The following is a 19,392-nucleotide window of genomic DNA, read 5'->3' as shown; positions in this document are numbered from 1 at the left end:
TAAGTGTATTAGTGTTTTTTCCAATTTTAGTAGTGACTTTGTATGTGTGTTTTCCAAATTGCTGATTCTAGGGTAATCTATGCCCGATTTCAGTCTGATCAATATACAAAGTGCAGCTCGTAGTAATCATTGCTGTGTGGTGTTGTGTAATTTTAGCTCGTACAAATTAGTACAAAAGAAGAAAACCTTAGTTCAGTAGATTCTTTCTGGTTCTAAATTTTGCTATAAAACGCAACATTACTACGTGTTGTTATGCTTGTACATGCACATACTTGTACAAGGAAAAACTCACTCTACGTGTTGTTATGCTTGTACATGCACATACTTGTACAAAGAAAAACTCACTCAATGCCTAATTAGGCTGGCGACCGTATTATTAATCATTGGTAGTATCTACTGTGTACACTTCTTGTCCATGCGAACGCGTAATTGTACTTTACATTTGCTTGACGCATCACTGTAGTTACTGACTGAATATAAGTCCGAATTGCTTCCATTAGGTACACGCGGTCAACTTATGTACTAAATCCTTGTTTACAAGGTGAAGCCCGTGAACTTATTACAGTACAGGCTTTATTGAGCTAACGCACGTCCGACAGGGCGGTAGTGTTACAAGTTCAGCTTTGTTTCAGTATCTGCAAATATTGCGGCATTCCCTGAAAGACTGTCACTAATTTTGCACAGTGTAGAATATTCAGGATTCCCTTGGAGAACACTTTGCAATTTGGTTTTTCACTTTGTCAGCCACATGACTACGAGCTCGACCCAGCTCACTCTGCACATGTTGCACAGTACTCAGGGCCTCACATAGCTGACTGCCAACAGCTTCCAGGCGTTTGATGGCTTTTGATATCACTGAAAAGTTGGCGTTGATGTATGCCAAGTTTCGAGACAATGTATCTGTAAAAGCTCCTTTCACAATTTTGATAGCACTTGATTCATTGCTATCAAGCTCACACAAGATTGTCTTTATTTGGGTGTAGTTGGTGCAGTAATAGTCAGCAGCATTAAGCCAAGAACCCCATCGTGTAAGAACAGGTTTAGGTGGGAGAGGCGTTGAAGGTGCTTGTTCCTTGAATTTCTGCACCCGTAGCGGATCCTTCACATAGATTTTCTTGCCACAGGAAATTAATTTGTCCACTTCAGGGTAATTTGATCGCACCTCTTCGGCAACTCTCTGCAATGCATGTGCAAGGCAAGTGGCGTACACCATACTGGGGTAGAGAATCTGAAGCCCTTTGGCTGCTTTAGCCATATATGAAGCACCATCTGTTACAAGCAGCAAACGTTGTCTCTTTTCACACCATTCGCCCACAGTAGCTTCAGAGTGTTGTCAAACAAAATAGCAATCGTCGAATTGTTTACTCTCTAGAGAGCTTCACACGTTAGTAGGAACATATCTCCAGGGCCATCAACTTTTAGAACACCGACAACAACATTTGCAATATATCGCCGACTAATATCCGTAGTTTCATCTATCGACAGCCAGATATTTTGCTCTGCAACAGTAATTCGTATTTTGTTGAGCACATCATTGTAGCATACTGATAAATAGTTCTTTCTCAGTGTAGATTCATCTGGAACTGGATGTGTTGTGCACTTCTCCAAGAACCGTCTGAAGTGTGGATTCTTCAGCTATTCGAATGGGATGTTGCAGGACACCATCATCTCACACAAATCCTTGCAGAATGATTGCACGGTTAACGATTGATCTGTCTGTTCAAACAATAGGGTTTGCCTGCTGTTATTTTCAGCACTTCGTTTCACACATCTGTTCTGTTTAGCGGTATTACAGCGTTGTTGCTCATTAAAGCGCTTTTCTGCACTAACTTTAACTTCACACACTTTACGAAATAATATTTTCCCATCAGTACTAAAGAATTTCTCTCCAAATTCTCGAACATATCCTCGCAACTTCACGCTGCCGGAGCACTTTGCTTTAGGCATGTTGAACAAGGCAAAGGCTGTATTCAAACTGGTTACTGGGAATACCTGTGCGACTGCGATGATTATTACGACAGAAGCGTACTGTCGACTCTGCGCAATAATGTTTTATGTTCACGAAACGACTGTTGTGGTACACCGACTTTCTGCTACAGTCCTGAGAAATAAAGCTGTGTACTAATTTATCTGTTTATCTTTTCTTATTTGTGTGTCCCGTAAGATACGAGAAAAACGGTAAATGCATTTTTGCCAAAAGTAGACAGAAATATGACCTATTATATAAAAAGTTAGCCGCAATATGACCTATTACTAAAATTTGTTGAAATATGACTTTATATGCACAATCAAAATACATTTTCCGACACTAAATTGCCTAGATTTATGTATAAAATGTTCTAAAATTCACCCTATAAATGGTTCAAATGGCTCTGAGCACTATGGGACTTAACATCTGAGGTCGTCAGTCCTCTAGAACTTAGAACTACTTAAACCTAACTAACCTAAGGACATCACACACATCCATGCCCGAGGCAGGATTCGAACCTGCGCCTAGAACCGCTCGGCCACAGCGGCCGGCTTCACCCTATAGTTCAGAAAAAAATATGACTTGTCATTAAAATCCGGACCCTAATGATGACTATGGATTAGTACCATACCTTAATCTGGCTTCATCTCTGTCTCCGTTATAATAAAAGTGGAGAGTGTGACACGACTTTGGCATTTTTGGCCTCCCTCCCCTCCCCTCCCCCCCCCCCACACACACATATTACAGGCTCTCTATCTCTCTCTCTCCCTTTCTTTCTCCCTCTCTCCCCCTCTCTCTCTCTCTCTCTCTCTCTCTCTCTCTCTCTCTGTTTCTCTCTGTCTCACACGCACACACACACACACACATGTACTTGTGAGTTTTCGGTTTTCGTGTGTGTGTGCGTGTGCGTGTGAGACAGAGAGAAACAGAGAGAGAGAGAGAGAGAGAGAGAGAGAGAGAGAGAGGGAGAGAGGGAGAAAGAAAGGGAGAGAGAGAGATAGAGAGCCTGTAATATGTTTTATAGTCATCAGTCTTCTGAATAGTTTTTACAGATGTCCATGCCTCTTCAACTGAACTGCCTACTGAGCTATTCATTAGCGCAGTATCTATAGCCTCAGAGAACATCAAGCGCCTTTCTTCATTTCTTAGTACTCCCCTACCCCACTTCTTTGTGCTTGGATTACTCCTGAGTAGTCCCTCAACTCAACCTAATCTCCATCATTACTAAACTGTCGTCTGAGTCTGTATCTGCTCCTGGGTAAGCCTTACAATACAACGTCTGATTTCTGAATCTCTGCCTGGCCATGATGTAATGTAATTGCAATATACCTGCACCTCTCCGACTTTTCCAAGCAAATCTCCTCCCCTTGTGATTCTTGAACAGATTATTCGTTATCACTATCTGAAATTTATTGGAAAACTCAGTTAGTCTTTTTCCACTCTCATTCCTACTACCAACCCCGTATTCTCGCGTAATCTTTTCTTCTACTCCTTCCCCTGCAACCGCATACCAACCCCCATGACTCTCATATCTTCATCTGACTCTACATGCTGAATTGCCCGTTCAGTAACCTCACATACTTTATCTCTTCATTTTCTCATTGTAACGTCGGCATGTACACGTGAACTATTGTTACCAGTGTTGATTTGCTGTCGATTCTGATGAAAACAACTGTTCACAGTAATTCACTCTCTATCCTGCCTTCCTATTCATAACGAATCCAACTCCTCTACTCCTGTTGTATCTTTCTCTGTTGCTATTGCTATTACCCCATACTCATCTGACAAGAAATCCTTGTCTTCTTTCCATTTGACTTCACTGACGCCCATTACATCTAGATCGAGCCTTTATGTTTCCTTTTCAGATTTTCTAGCTTTCTGTCACGTTCAAACTTCTAACATTCCACGCCCTGACTTGTAGAACGTTAATCTTTCATTGGTATTTCAAATTTTTCTCTTGGTGATCTCCCTTTTGGCAGTCCCCTCATGGAGATCAGGAAGAGTGACTGGGCCAAAATCATTTCCAATGGGGAGATAATCATGAAACTTATTCAATTGCAGGCCACACGTTCTTTAGATACACATTATGTGTCTTTATTGCAGTGGTTTCCATTTCCTTTTGCATCCTCATGCCGTTGATCATTGCTGATTCTTCCGCCTTTAACAGCAGATTCCCACCCCATGGGTAAGAAAGTGTCCTGTCTGCTCCTCCGCCCTCATTGACAAGGTCGTTGCACAATGAGGGTAACTTCTTACGCCGGGAGTCTTCGGCCATCATTGCTGATGATTTTTATTCAAAGTTTAAACACTGACTACGTGTGAACCCTGGACTCAGCACGATTGGTTACAATTCAGAGACACTACACCTAGAAATTTATAACTCTACAATCACGCTCCATACTCACTCTGAACCTTAATTCGATATTACGGAAGTACTGCACGGTCCTTGTTAACCGTACACCCTTCCAAAATTTTCTGACGCCTCAAACGCCATGCTAATCGCTGTGAAGTATACGAAGTTAACTGTAGAAGCGTCCGGCACGTTACAGGATTAAGACATAAGAAGTTGCACTGGTCGTCGACTTGACACTCGAACGCAAGGAGGGTAAAAGTGCAATTTTAGTGCATTTGGACGCTATCAGATTTGGTTGTCGACTGCATGAGCCACTCGGAGGTCGTAAGGTTACTGAGGTTGGCACACACCACTGTATCAATGTGAGTGCCCCAGTGAGTGGTTAACGCTGACGCCAGAGTCAACTATGGTAAGCAACAACTTGTTGGTGACTGGAGTCACAGTCGATTGCCATTAATTTGTAAATGGTGATGGGCATGCTGCAGCAGGAATAAATCTCCAATTCTGCGGTGCACAGCAGTTGGGTACTTCTGGTCATTGCATGTCACAGCGCATGAAACTTGACATGGGAGGCAGAACACTGTCATTGGAGGCTTGAAGCGTGGAAAAAAGTTACTGTCACTGATGAGACGTTATCCGTGTTTCTAAGCGTTAATGGGAGTGTGAGTTTATTGAAAAACACGTGAGACTTCCCTACAGAGCACCGTTCAGATGACCAGCGACTGTATTGGCATGGTGAGAGTGAGTATGTGGTGTCTAACGGGACCTCCGATACGTTCATCAGCCTCTCTCACCAGCTAGAGATAAAGTAATCTAATATCAGAACATGTACATCCGTTTTCCTCCTACCCTTTTCCCAAAGGTGATCTGTACCTTCACCAAGACAAATTACCACCTCATCGCTCCAGAATTTAGTTAGAATTGATTGATGGTCACTCAAAGTACATGAAGATGCTTGATGATGCATTATCAGAATTCTGCGCATCTGTGATACCATTGAGTGAAATGCGGTCCCTTGGAACTCCGCCAATAGTGGGCGATGTTTGAGCGACCATAGATAAGTGTGGCTCCCCAATATTATCACTGTTGTATGAAGTACATGACACAACATACATGTTATATGGGTATCAAATTAATTTTCTCTTGATTCAATGGCGCGTTGGCGTCCTATAAATGGGGACCTAGCTGACCTACCCTGGGAAAGCTGGATCAAGAGTACTGTCAGTATTTGGACAGGGAGAGAGCGTGGTGCGTGCTGACCTGGTCCGGGGAGTTGACGAGCGGCGCGCCGCCCTTGTCGAGCAGCAAGCGGACGACTCGGAGGCAGCCGGCGCTGGCGGCCGTGTGGAGTGCCGTCTCGCCGCCGCAGCCGCCCCCGGCGCCAGCCACGGCCCCCGCCTGCAGCAGCTCGGCGGTGGCGCGCTCTGAGCACAGCAGCGTCGCGTGGTGCAGCGCCGTCATGCCCGTCGCCGGGTTACGCTGCTTCACGTTGGCGCCACCGCGCACCAGGTGCTCCACCACCTTCTCGTACCTGTTGCCGGCAACACAAGAAGTTGTCCGCATTATGCCACTAGGGGTGGGCTAGACAAACCACTCACCAACCATTAACTTTGCAGCCAATATAATGGCACATCGACTCTGCTGGGGCGACCTAGCAGCCTATATGTACTTCGAAAGTTACTGATGCCTTTAGGGCTATCGCAGATGAGCAGTGATTCCCAGCCTGTGGTTTCCACTGATATTAAAATATTTGCTTATGTACGAAACAAAAAGGAGTTTTCGGGGTCACTAGGATGAATAGTAACTGTCTTGCTGGGAATTTCCTCCAAGGGGTAAACTTCCACCAGACCCTTCTGTGTTTACGTAAATGGAAACTGGAGACTAAGCCCCAATTACCTTCTCAGTCCCTTTCAGTTCTGGGCCACAGCCACCCTTATACAACATACCCCCTTCCAACCATGTCTACACACTCCTCACCCTATACCAAGAAACCTTAACACACAGTTAAGGCTTTCGCGACCACGTGTCTTGGCTGATGGTTAGACTTCTAGATTGAATGGTCGTGATCCATGAAACGTTTCCGTTCGTAACGTTTCGTCCAGAGCTGCGCTGAACGTCTTCAGAGGTACGTCAGTGCGGGCTTTCGAATAACTACGCGACCTCAGACTCAGAGTTGCAATATTAAAAGTTTTGGCTGGTTTTGTTGTCTAGGGGCTGGGATACGTAGTTGCCACATTACAGGCCAAATACTGCTGAGTCTACAGTATACGATAAGAATACACACATGAATCGAACCATTCAACGAAATATCATCGATATGGGCTTTCGGAGCCGAAGGCCCACTCATGTACCTTTGACGACTGCACGACACAATGCTTTACCTCGGACGTCTCGCAATTTCACAAGTCCGCACTCCGAAGTATTTCTATCTCTCGCGACCACGCACAAGACGCTCCACACCCTTCAAAATTACTGCCACTAATTACAGATTAGAACACCTTTTCACTTCTGCCCCTCTCTATACACGGCCTCGATTCCTTCACGTTCCTTAGACCCAAAGGTTTTCCTGAGACAGGGTATTTTAAACGGCAGGCATTTGGATGAGGGCACTCTGCCACAACAAATGGTCCATATGATAACTCGAATAATTTCTTAATCTCCCTGTCCACTACGCTGGAACGCTCTTTGGTGTGCACAAGCACTTTGTCCCCCACTTTGTACTTCATCGGTTTGTAACGTCCATCTTGTCGCCTTTTCCTTTCATCTGCTAACTTTTTTATGCGGGCCGTTACTGCCTGTTCTCTTTCAGCAGCCGATTCAGCTTTTCGTGGCGGGAATTCTACCGTTTCTGTGAGTAGGAACTTTGGTTTCATCCCGGTTATGACTTCCAAAGGTGAGTACCCCGTAGCCTTAGTTTTACGCTGTTGTGTACGTCCTCAAACGCGCTCACGTTCTCCACCCCCTTGAAATGACGATTGCTGACATATGTCCTACATAAACGTCCTACTTCCCGCATATACCATTCACATGGGTTGCTCGCTGGGTGGTAGATGGATATACGGATATGTTGCGCACCCTGGTCGTTCATGAACGTGTTCCAATAGTTCAAAGTAAACTGCGATCCGTTGTCAGACAACACTTTATTCGTTTTACAATATTCTTGAAGTAATCCTTCTCCAGTTTGGCGATCAGAGATGTAGTATTCGCTTTCTGTGTCGTATACGGTTTAATGAACTTAGAGAACACGTCCACCACAACAAAGATGTACTTCATGCCTCCGCGTCCTGCGGGTAATGGGCCAAAATTATCCACAGCCAGCAACTCGCCCACTTTGGCAGGTATAATGCTTTGCATTTCACCCTGTTGCGCAGTCGTGCAGTATTTGACCCGTTGGCAACGGTCGCACGCCGCCAGCTGTGTGAGGACCCATCTGGCCAGGTTATTTATGTGGGCATATTCCTCGATGATTTCGGTGCACTTTTCTGCTCCGTAATGTCCGCGACTTAAATGGACGTAGTCTGTCAACTGTTCCACATACTTATTGGGAAAACACAGTCTCCATTTGTCCGTCTCTTCATCTTTCTGCCGGAATAACACTCCATTGTGTGTCTTAAAATATTTTGGTATTTTCTCGTATTCCTTGCTGTCGAAATTCACCTTAATGCGTTCAGCTCAGGATCGTCGTTTTGTGCTCGGCAACACAATTTTCTGTACCCTTGATGTAGCGGATTTCGTATTCGAACTGCTGCATGAACATTGCCCAACGCATTAAGTGGTCGTTCAGTATCCTGCAGTCCTGCAGATAACTCAGAGCCTTGTGGTCCACAACACTGTCACTTTTCTGCCCTCTAAATACATGCAGAATTTCTTAAATCCGTGCGTTATCGCGAGCATCTCCTTCTCCAATATGCTGTATCCCCGTTTGTGCTTATTTAGCATGGGTCTGGAGAATGCCACACAATGGTGTTGAATTTTTCCATTGACTAGCTTTTCCTGAAATAGCTCACAACCTACTCCATAGTCCGAACTGTCCGACGCTAAACAGAAAGGGAAATTCATATCTGGGTAGTACAACATCTTACTATTGCACAATTTATCTTTTATACCCCAAAATTCCGTTTCACATTCCTCGGTCCACCCCCAAGCTGCATTTTTCTTTAACAATTTGCATAAATTCGAAATATTCACTCCACCCTCCCCCAAGAATTTTCTGTAGATACCGCAAAAAAATGGTTCAAATGGCTCTGAGCACTATGGGACTTAACGTTTATGGTCATCAGTCCCCCTAGAACTTAGAACTACTTAAACCTAACTAACCTAAGGACATCACACAACACCCAGTCATCACAAGACAGAGAAAATCCCTGACCCCGCCGGGAATCGAACTCGGGAACCCGGGCGTGGGAAGCGAGAACGCTACCGCACGTAGAAACTGCACAAGCCCAAGTATGGCTTTAGTTGTTTCCTACTTTTGGGTCTATTACATTCGGCAATAGACTAATTTTTCGGAACTAGGTAAAATTCCTTCCGAAGTGAGGATATGCCCCAAGAATTGAATTTCTGCTCGAACAAACTCACATTTTGCGAGCTTTAAGGTCATTCCATCTCGTCTCAGAGCGATGAGTACCTCCTCCAAAACTCGACAATGTTCACTCCATGTTTCTCTAGCGATCAATATATCATCTATGTATATCACGAGTTTGTTCATTATACTCTTCCCCAGGACATGACTCAGCGCTCTTACAAAAACTGCTACAGAAATTGTAAGTCCGAATGACAGTCACCTAAACCGGTAGCTTCGCCCTTCTAAAAGGAAACCAGTGTACCGTCTGCTTTCCTCTGCCAACAGGATCTGCCAAAATCCCGCGGTCAGATCAACACTGGACATTAACTTGATATTATTAAAATTCTGCAGAAGTTCCTCCATATTGCCAGTCTGATCTAATTCGTTTACAATTACTTTATTTATTTTTCTCGCGTCTAATACAATTCTGACCGAGTTATCCCGTTTTTTAACAATAACGATAGGATTGCAGTAATCGCTCCTACGTTGTTCGACTATACCCCAATCCAACATTTGTTTTAATCGAACTCTGACGGCATCCCGATCAGCTATAGGTATTACATACGGTTTGCATTTTATTGGTTCGTGAGGTTTCATTTTTATAGAGTACCCGAAATCGGTAACTTTACCTGGCCGATCCGAGAATACGTCCTCGTAGCGGTATAACAACTCACACAACTCTTTCTTTTCCCCTACTGATACACCCTTGACTGCATCAGTCACTTCCTTAATTCGTTTATGCATATCGACTTCCTCACTCCAACCCTCAGTAACTATGGCATGAGCAATCTGATTTTCACCTGTTAAAAGTGTTTTAAATTTTGCTTGCCTTTTTTCACTCTGAAATTCAAATTCTAGGCATTTCCCTACACAATTAAGCGAAGTATTGTATTTGCGCAGGAAATCAGTAACTAAAATTACCCCCTTTACTAGACCACTCACTACAAAACATTCTATCCGGAATTTATTTTCTCCACATTGAAATTGTAACAGTATTTGTTGCCTTATTGGCTTACTCATACCACCAACTGCCGCTTTAATCTGAACGCCAGTGACTGGGAAGATTCTAGTTTCCTCTTTTTGATCATGCTCATAAAACTTTCCGACACCGCTGACAAATTACTACCTGAATCTAGAAGTGCATCTACCATTTCTTTGCCAACTTTAATTTCAATAATTGGCTGTACATTTACCATTTCCTTTCGTTCTAAATATTTCTCCCTTAATAAATCATTTTCTACGTCTTGTACCGTCTCTTCCAATTCTAGCGTAAACACATCCTGTTCTATCCATCCCCTCAATCTCAGGTTCATCCCAAAATGATTCATTAAATATTTCCTTTGCCCCAAATTCATTCCTTCCCCTTCCTAAAACTCCAGCAATTTTAAACTTCTCTCGTTTCGACATATGCGTTAGTAATGACCGTAACGTTCTACCGTACCAACGCCAATCAGTCACACTAAAATCACACTCCTCCTTTATATACCAATCAGCACTAACTTCATTACACAAACTATCGCCATCCACACTGTTTATTTCAGCCCTCTATAAATTTTCTGTTAGTTGTTCCACACATTTCGCCGATTCACTTCCCACAGCATGCACAGCTTTACTGTTTTCCCCCTCCGAAACATCGACACTTGCAGCTTCAACAACATTACACATCAATTCACTGTTAAACACTTTATCTTCATGAAATAATACATCGATGCCTAAGCCATCACCACCATAAATATTCGTCTTAGCAACCTTATCTGTTGATACACCATTTAAATCACTACATAAATTCGCCTCAGAAACCTTACTTTCCTCCTCCGATAAATTAACTATACGTGAATCGTACACAACTTTATCCTCGCCGCTACGTTACAAAAATTGATGCTACCTTGTCGATCAATTTAAGGTCTTCCATACTTGCTACATTCCGCTGTGATTGGACAAAAATCAACACACACTGCCAGTTCTACTCACTTTTCATCCAGATTAACACCCGATCCTACTATACATGCATTCTCACATTCACACTCTGACAAACGTTTGATATCCACACATTCATCAATAAGTTTCGTTTCACCCTCATTTGTGAGTAGAAGCGCGTGAACTCCTACCTCCGAAGTATCAATACCAGTAGCTTTTACATCATTATATAAATTACCATCACTCTGTTCCTTTAAACAGAAGTCATCTACCTCCTCCGATACATTTTTAACTTAAACTGCTGGCGAGACCCTTAGTAACATCGACGCTTTCCGCCGAAACACAATCACCCTCACATGCAGCAGGCGAGACCAAATCTACGCCGCCTTCCCTAACATCGACGCTTCACAAATACTTGCTACTACGACACCTTCCTTACTGCAATTGCTACTATTTGCTAATACCTCTTCAGAATTCTCCACACAATTTGCTTTCACAAAATTCATCTCCTTTTTAACTTCTTTTTGAACCACTGAATCTTTCCACTCATCACCATTCAGACACTCATTTATTACACATTCATAACTTACATCAATTGCTTTTTTAAAGTTACCCACAATATTTTCAACTTCCTCTTTCACAGCGGAACCTATTTCGGTTCGCATATCTGCAATGGTACTGCTGTTGAGCTGCGTCCACCTCTGGAGAAGTCAACTGATAACTGTAGCTGAAGCCCGTTACCGCGTGTTTCAACCGTCTCCGATACAGCTGCCCGTTAAACGCGCTAACCGCTACCGTTCCCTGCACTCAACTTATTTAGACTCTGAGCCCCCATGCAAATTGCCTTTGACGTGATAGATTAGGACCTCTATCGATAGCATGTGTTGGTTGTGAAAATTACTGCGTAATTTCACTATTTCCAGAAACCTACTTGCGGAAAAAAACCGATCTCACACTGTGTTTTGTGAGAGGTTCACTATACAGAAATCTCTACTGGTTTTGCAAAGGTTTTTACACTTCGCATAGTATGCTGAATAACAGAGAGCAAAGGAATTACCACTTTACACGGCAGAAATCCCGGACGAGCCCCCAATTGCGGGCTTTCGAATAAGTACGCACGCTCAGACTCTCAGTTACAATATTAAAAGTTTTGGCTGGTTTCGTTGTCTAGAGGCTGGGATACGTAGTTGCCGCATTACAGTCCAAATACTGCTGAGTCTACAGTATACGATAAGAATACACGCATGAATCGAATGGTCGAAAGTTACTATCGCTCGGCAATTGTGAATTATGAAAGTAACACATAAATTTATGAATGGAAAATTGGAATTAAATAAAATCTGCAGATACTATCTTAACGACTTTAACTGGTCCAGTAATTAAATAAAATATAAGTTGAATAACAGGGAAACAATAGATTCCTACAGCACGTAATTAGTTATGAACGACACAGCTCGCGAGATATTCATTTCTGAACGCACACTACATCTTCACTGTAGAAACCTCGGAAGTCTCACAATTTCACAAGTCCGCACCCTGAAGTATTTCTATCTCTCGCGACCACGCGCAGACCGCCCCACACTCTCCGGGTCTCTACCGCGACCGAGCGTCCGCCGCGCCGTCGCGTCCAGCACTTCCCGTGTCGTCTCCCGTACCGTCCCGAACTACCACGTGTCCTCTCTGGAAACGATGCTCCTCCCCAGCCTCCAGACGCCTCTCTTAGCAACGAGCGCTGTGGTTGGCTAGAGCGCTCCCTCCATGTTTCCAAGCCGACGTGCACTCACAAACATATTGAAACACATCCAAATACTGGATTTACATTAAAAAACTTTAAATTAAATAAATATTCGTACGGCAGGGCCATAAACACGCTCTAACACATTATTGAATACATAAACATACCCTCCTGGAAATTGAAATAAGAACACCGTGAATTCATTGTCCCAGGAAGGGGAAACTTTATTGACACATTCCTGGGGTCAGATACATCACATGATCACACTGATAGAACCACAGGCACATAGACACAGGCAACAGAGCATGCACAATGTCGGCACTAGTACAGTGTATATCCACCTTTCGCAGCAATGCAGGCTGCTATTCTCCCATGGAGACGATCGTAGAGATGCTGGATGTAGTCCTGTGGAACGGCTTGCCATGCCATTTCCACCTGGCGCCTCAGTTGGACCAGCGTTCGTGCTGGACGTGCAGACCGCGTGAGACGACGCTTCATCCAGTCCCAAATATGGTCAATGGGGGACAGATCCGGAGATCTTGCTGGCCAGGGTAGTTGACTTACACCTTCTAGAGCACGTTGGGTGGCACGGGATACATGCGGACGTGCATTGTCCTGTTGGAACAGCAAGTTCCCTTGCCGGTCTAGGAATGGTAGAACGATGGGTTCGATGACGGTTTGGATGTACCGTGCACTATTCAGTGTCCCCTCGACGATCACCAGTGGTGTACGGCCAGTGTAGGAGATCGCTCCCCACACCATGATGCCGGGTGTTGGTCCTGTGTGCCTCGGTCGTATGCAGTCCTGATTGTGGCGCTCACCTGCACGGCGCCATACACGCATACGACCATCATTGGCACCAAGGCAGAAGCGACTCTCATCGCTGAAGACGACACGTCTCCATTCGTCCCTCCATTCACGCCTGTCGCGACACCACTGGAGGCGGGCTGCACGATGTTGGGGCGTTAGCGGAAGACGGCCTAACGGTGTGCGGGACCGTAGCCCAGCTTCATGGAGACGGTTGCGATTGGTCCTCGCCGATACCCCAGGAGCAACAGTGTCCCTAATTTGCTGGGAAGTGGCGGTGCGGTCCCCTACGGCACTGCGTAGGATCCTACGGTCTTGGCGTGCATCCGTGCGTCGCTGCGGTCCGGTCCCAGGTCGACGGGCACGTGCACCTTCCGCCGACCACTGGCGACAACATCGATGTACTGTGGAGACCTCACGCCCCACGTGTTGAGCAATTCGGCGGTACGTCCACCCGGCCTCCCGCATGCCCACTATACACCCTCGCTCAAAGTCCGTCAACTGCACATACGGTTCACGTCCACGCTGTCGCGGCATGCTACCAGTGTTAAAGACTGCGATGGAGCTCCGTATGCCACGGCAAACTGGCTGACACTGACGGCGGCGGTGCACAAATGCTGCGCAGCTAGCGCCATTCGACGGCCAACACCGCGGTTCCTGGTGTGTCCGCCGTGCCGTGCGTGTGATCATTGCTTGTACAGCCCTCTCGCAGTGTCCGGAGCAAGTATGGTGGGTCTGACACACCGGTGTGAATGTGTTCTTTTTTCCATTTCCAGGAGTGTATATCAAAAGGAAAGAAGCAAAAGGTAGGCCAGGAGCCTAATGTCCCTGTGCTTTCTAACACACAGTAAATATTTAACCAATTTCTTCATGAATAGTATACATCGGATATAAACAAAGACAAAGACGAATAAATATATTTACAAGTATGTTGCTACTGTTTTTTCGTGTAACTGTGGAATACTTATGGCCTGACGCGATCGATAGTAATCGGCCACTTTGACCTCCAATAACTCATGTATTATTCAAGTTACATGCCTGTAATTCATACCAATTTAGGTCTACACTAATAGCTTTCTAAAGACATGGCGATCGACAAAATCGGATGAAGCGTTTATATTTTGGAAATTCGTTGCTGGGTGTTACTTGTATAATTTACTGTCAGACACTAAACTTTAAACTAATAAAGATGTTTAAAATATGATTACACCATCAGAATCGTCTTGTAACTAATAGTAATGTGCATGTTTGTTTTTGAGTTATCATGATTCATCTGGCTACTATTAATTTCTATACGAACTGAGAAATGTCTGCCATTACGATTTGACAATGTCCGCCATCTTTGGCACTCCCGGCATAGACATCTCCTTCATCGACACAAAGCACCGCCCTCGTCACAGTGTCACCGTGGAATTGCCAGCCACGCGGCTGGCCCCCTCTTGCTTCGGCCAGCGTCCGGCACCACGTGGTCGGCCTGCCGGGCGCCCCGCGCCAGCCGAACGGCCCGTGCGGCCACTGCTTCCTCCGAATATTTTCAGGGCGCGACGACTCGCCCGTTACCTCGCACCAGGTTCTGCTGAGTTAACAAAACTCGACAGAAAGTCGAGTACCTCTGAAGATGTCCAGCGCAGTTTTGCACGAAACGTTAGAACGGAAACGTTTCGCGGACCACGGCCATTCAACCTAGAAGACTTGCCAGCAGCTTAACCTAAACAGACTCCTCCTTCCTGGACCAGAACTCTTTGCTGACAGCTATGTAACCTACTAATTGTACTTCTAGCCCCCACACCTTCTCACTAGATCAAGGCTACAGTGTCTCAGCCTCCCATTATAAAAGCCAAACTCCCTCTCACCCCGCCCCCACCCCACCTCCCACTCATACATGGCCTTATACTTAACACCACTCTTCACATACCCAGTCACATATATATTCTCATTCTCTCTGGCTCTCTCTACCACACTTATCACGAACTGATAATTCGTTACTCAGATATCTGTGTCAGCATCTACTCATTCTCCCAACTTTATTCTTAGTTTCCCCACTCCCACCCCACCTTACTCACTATCACAAAACTTCAATATCCCACCCAGACTCCACTAGTAAAAGGGATCATCCGTTCCTTCTAGCCTCATCTTAATACTTACGTAACAATCATCTCAACCCTCAACTGCATCATTCTCATCGATATCACACAATAAGCCACATTATCCTCACCTCAACTGCTTGTGGAATTGCCTTTAATAGCAATCATACTGTATTGTTTAATAGTATTTTACACATTTTAAATTTTGAAAATCTACTCGCATATTATATTAGGCTGAAAATCAGGTATGTAAATCCTATGTTAGCCATAGTGACTATTATTGGCAAAACCGAGACAGGGAAATAAATTTGTAATATCTGGTAAAGCAATTCAGACAATTTTCAATTACTAAAATTTTTAGAACTTATTCTACAGTGATGTCATACGCAGAGGGAATCAATATAATTCGCAGGAACGGGTTTGTGGTGTACTGACCTCGCAATAGTTATGTAAAAACTGTGTCCTGATAATGAAGCTGTAATGAAACGTACTACATTAGCGTAGTAAGAAACGCGATAAAAAAAACTGTAGATGCACCTTATCAGTGTTTCCATTTATATCACTGCCTCGGTTTTGCCAACGATATCCACTATGGCTACCGAGACTGGCAATTAGTTAGACACAGACCTGGTCGGTTAAACACTGGCACAAGTTGGCGAGATAATGTACCCACGTGTCAGATGACCGTAGAACTGCGAACACATTTCCAGTCCACTAACCGACATAGTTTGACTAGCCTGGATATAGGATGTTCAAAAATTCACTGCCCAAACTGACAGTATGATATAACGATGGAGTCAACAACAAATATAGTTCGTTAAGCAACACATATTAAGTGAGCTTTAAGCATGTGTATGTAAACCTGATCCTCCTTAAGGATATGGCTCGATATACTCGAAAAGGCATGTACAGTCGTCATAAGTTGCATATATGGGCGGAAGAAACGCATGTACAGCTGTTCTGCGAGATCAATAGACAGTGGGCCAGTACTGTGGACTACTATTTGTTTGGCTCCTTATGTTTCCTCCTCATATCAGGTGGCCAGCGCACAGACTGTTCGTTCAAGACAACCTGCCGACGTTATTGGAAGAGGTACCTGTACTTTTCAGAGAAAGGATGTGGTTACAGAATGATGGGGTTCGGAGTGCATAGCAGAACCCCAGAACTCTATTTTTGGCAATCGGTGGATGAGCTGGAGACGATCTGTACATTGGCCTACAAGATTCCCAAACCTCATCCCACTAGATTTCTTTCTCTGGGACTACATGATAACCAGAATGTATTTTGTCCATTTAGGATTGCTCACATACAGAGCACATACTTTCTATTGAACACTAAACACACTGCTAAGTCGATACCAGCTCTGTGATAAGGTTAGTAACACTGAGCAGAACACTAAGGGACTGAAATACGTTGAACATCATGTTATTCTCAATCATATCCAATGGCCTAGATACTTTGTACGCACTCAGAATGCATTTTCGACAGATGGTTGTTTAATGAAATAAGTTTTTGTAGTCTCCTTCACCATATCTGTCGTTTTGGACACTGAGGCTTGGAACACCCTCTATATGCACTGCCTGACTAAAAGGTGAAGTACCCACAAGGGGAGCAGAAGCGAAATAAAACTCCACATATTGAGACAGTTCGTGATCGTACCTCACTGATTATGAAATCGAGTCATATTTATTAAAGAACTTGGCGCATGAGCCCATTTATCAGTATGATGTTCCACCTCCTGTGCCCTGTATTCTGTACACTAATTCTGTTAGGAAGGGTATCATACGACTGCTGTATCCTGTCCTGAGGCAAGCTGGCCAGAAAACTGGTCCTTGATATCTTGTATACTAGCCCTGGGATTGAGTTGATAAAGCTGGTCCCATAGACCTTCTATCAGGAACAGATCTGCGGATTTGCTGGCCACAGGAATACCTCAACATCAAGTAGACAGTTCACACAGATATGTGCCAAATGCGGATGAACACTGACTCTGTTGAGAAACAGTACAGTGATACTGTTGCATGGGAGGTAACACTAAGACGCTGGAAGTCTGTGACGTTCCGTTGTGCCATCACTACCAGCCATGATCTATGGCTCCCCACACCACAGCACTGGGAGGAACACTGTACTGTCCCTCCAAACCATTGGTGAACGAGGACCTCACCGCACGCCGCCACACTCGCCAGAGGTGGACATTAGTAGCGGTGCAGAACCGCGGTTCACCTGTGAACGCAGTGCAACGCTATCCATCTGCGTTCCATGCTTCTTGGTCACAGCATCACTCCAGACATGGCCGCGAGTATTCTGGTGATAACGGAAACCTACGCATTAGCTGGTAATTCCCAAGGCTGGCTAATGCTAGTCTGCAACGAATGGTGGGGGATGGAACAGAATGTTGCAGAAACTCCGTTATTTATTGTCTGATGGTAGGCAAGGATGTGAAGGGATTAAGATGTGCTTGGCGCTCAATATTGCGATCTTCCTTTGACGTTGTGAGAAGTGGTCGACCAGAACCATAGTGATGAGTATGCTGCCATCACATTTACATAGATTCCAACATTGGGCCGCTGTCACATCTGAATGCCCCACAAATCTGGGACTTGCTTGATTGGTCCAGCTGGCCAAGTAGTGTCCACCAATGAAGCCCCTTCAAACCCTGTTACTTGCTGATAATGTTCTCTCACTCTAGGCATCTCTGTGTCCTTCACAGTGGTTCCTCGGCATGTGATCTTATTTTTTTGTGATTTCATTCCCCTGCCCCATATGGAAAGGCTGGGCTGGCAGCGGCACAATCTGCCGCTCTCCAGCCAAGTGACGTTATAGTTAAAAAAGAGGAAACTAGACATAAAAAGGCGAAAAAAGGGGGACATAAAAACATAAGTGGAGACAATAAGGATTAAGATATACACTGACATGAACACATTCATAATGGGACAGTTAAAAAAAATCACATAAAGATAAAATCACCATTGGCAGCTCGTAGAGTGCATGAAATACACTGAAGTCATACATAAAGTTAAAAGCTGGACACAGTGCAGAAACACTCCAGAATGAAGACACTTAAAAAGCCACTGTACCAGGATTTGGAGGGCTTTGTAGAATCTCAGAGAGGTGGAAATCCAGGTGACACTGGCATAACAAAGGATGGGACGGATCAAGGATTTGTAGGTGTGATGGATGATGGAAGGATGTAGTCTCCATGTTCAGCTGGACAGGAGCTTCAGGAGACGGAGTCTATTGTGGGCTTTGTGTTGGATCATAAGGAGTGTTCAGGTGTGGTGACAGTCAAGGGTGAGGCAAGGTATTTCACAGTAGGAGTGAGGTGGATAGGATGACCATAAATGGTAAGGTAAATATCGTGGAGCCGGAAGGAGTGGGTGGTACGACCTATGATGATCGCCTGGGTCTTGGAAGAGTTGTTGTGAAGAGATCACTGGTTGCACCAGGCGGCGAACTGGTCGACATGGGTTTGAGGGGTACTTTGGGACTGTTGAAGGGTAGGATAAAGGGCCAGAGAGGCGGTGTCATCAGCAAATTGGAGGAGGTGAACAGACAGTGGAGGTTTGGGCATATTTGCAATATACAGGAGATAGTGAAGAGGGGAAAGGACAGAGCTTTGGAGCATTCCGGAGGTGGGATAGAAAGAATGGGAAATGGTATTGTGGATAGTGACATAGGAGGCATGATGGGAGAGTAAGGAAGCGACGAGAAGGACGAAACTGATGGGGAGAGCGTAGTTCTGGAGTTTAAAGAGGAGCCAGGATGCCAGACACGGTCGTAGGACATCTGGAGGTCGAGCAAAACAAAGATAGTGGAGCGACAGGAGTTAAGATGGAGGTAAAGAAGATTGGTAAGGTTATGGAAATGATTGTCGACTGGTAAGGAGGGCCAGAATCAATACTAGGTAAGGGGAAGGAGGTCGTGCTGGTTAAGGTGGTGATGAACACCGCGGGAGAGGATGGA

At 44.8% G+C, this 19,392-nt stretch overlaps 1 protein-coding gene across 1 annotated transcript in view; it reads right to left on the bottom strand.

The window, feature by feature from the left end:
• The window catches only part of LOC126101041 (transient receptor potential channel pyrexia-like), a 272,305-nt gene that overhangs the window by 113,545 nt on the left and 139,368 nt on the right, over window positions 1-19,392 (bottom strand). Inside the window, exon 7 of the mRNA XM_049911705.1 lies at window positions 5,583-5,853. Coding sequence (XP_049767662.1) covers window positions 5,583-5,853 — 271 coding nt within the window. The remainder of the gene's footprint in view (window positions 1-5,582; window positions 5,854-19,392) is intronic.

Source organism: Schistocerca cancellata, chromosome 9 (genome assembly GCF_023864275.1).
Source record: "Schistocerca cancellata isolate TAMUIC-IGC-003103 chromosome 9, iqSchCanc2.1, whole genome shotgun sequence".
NCBI lineage: Eukaryota > Metazoa > Arthropoda > Insecta > Orthoptera > Acrididae > Schistocerca > Schistocerca cancellata.
This window is presented reverse-complemented; position numbering and strand designations above follow the sequence as displayed.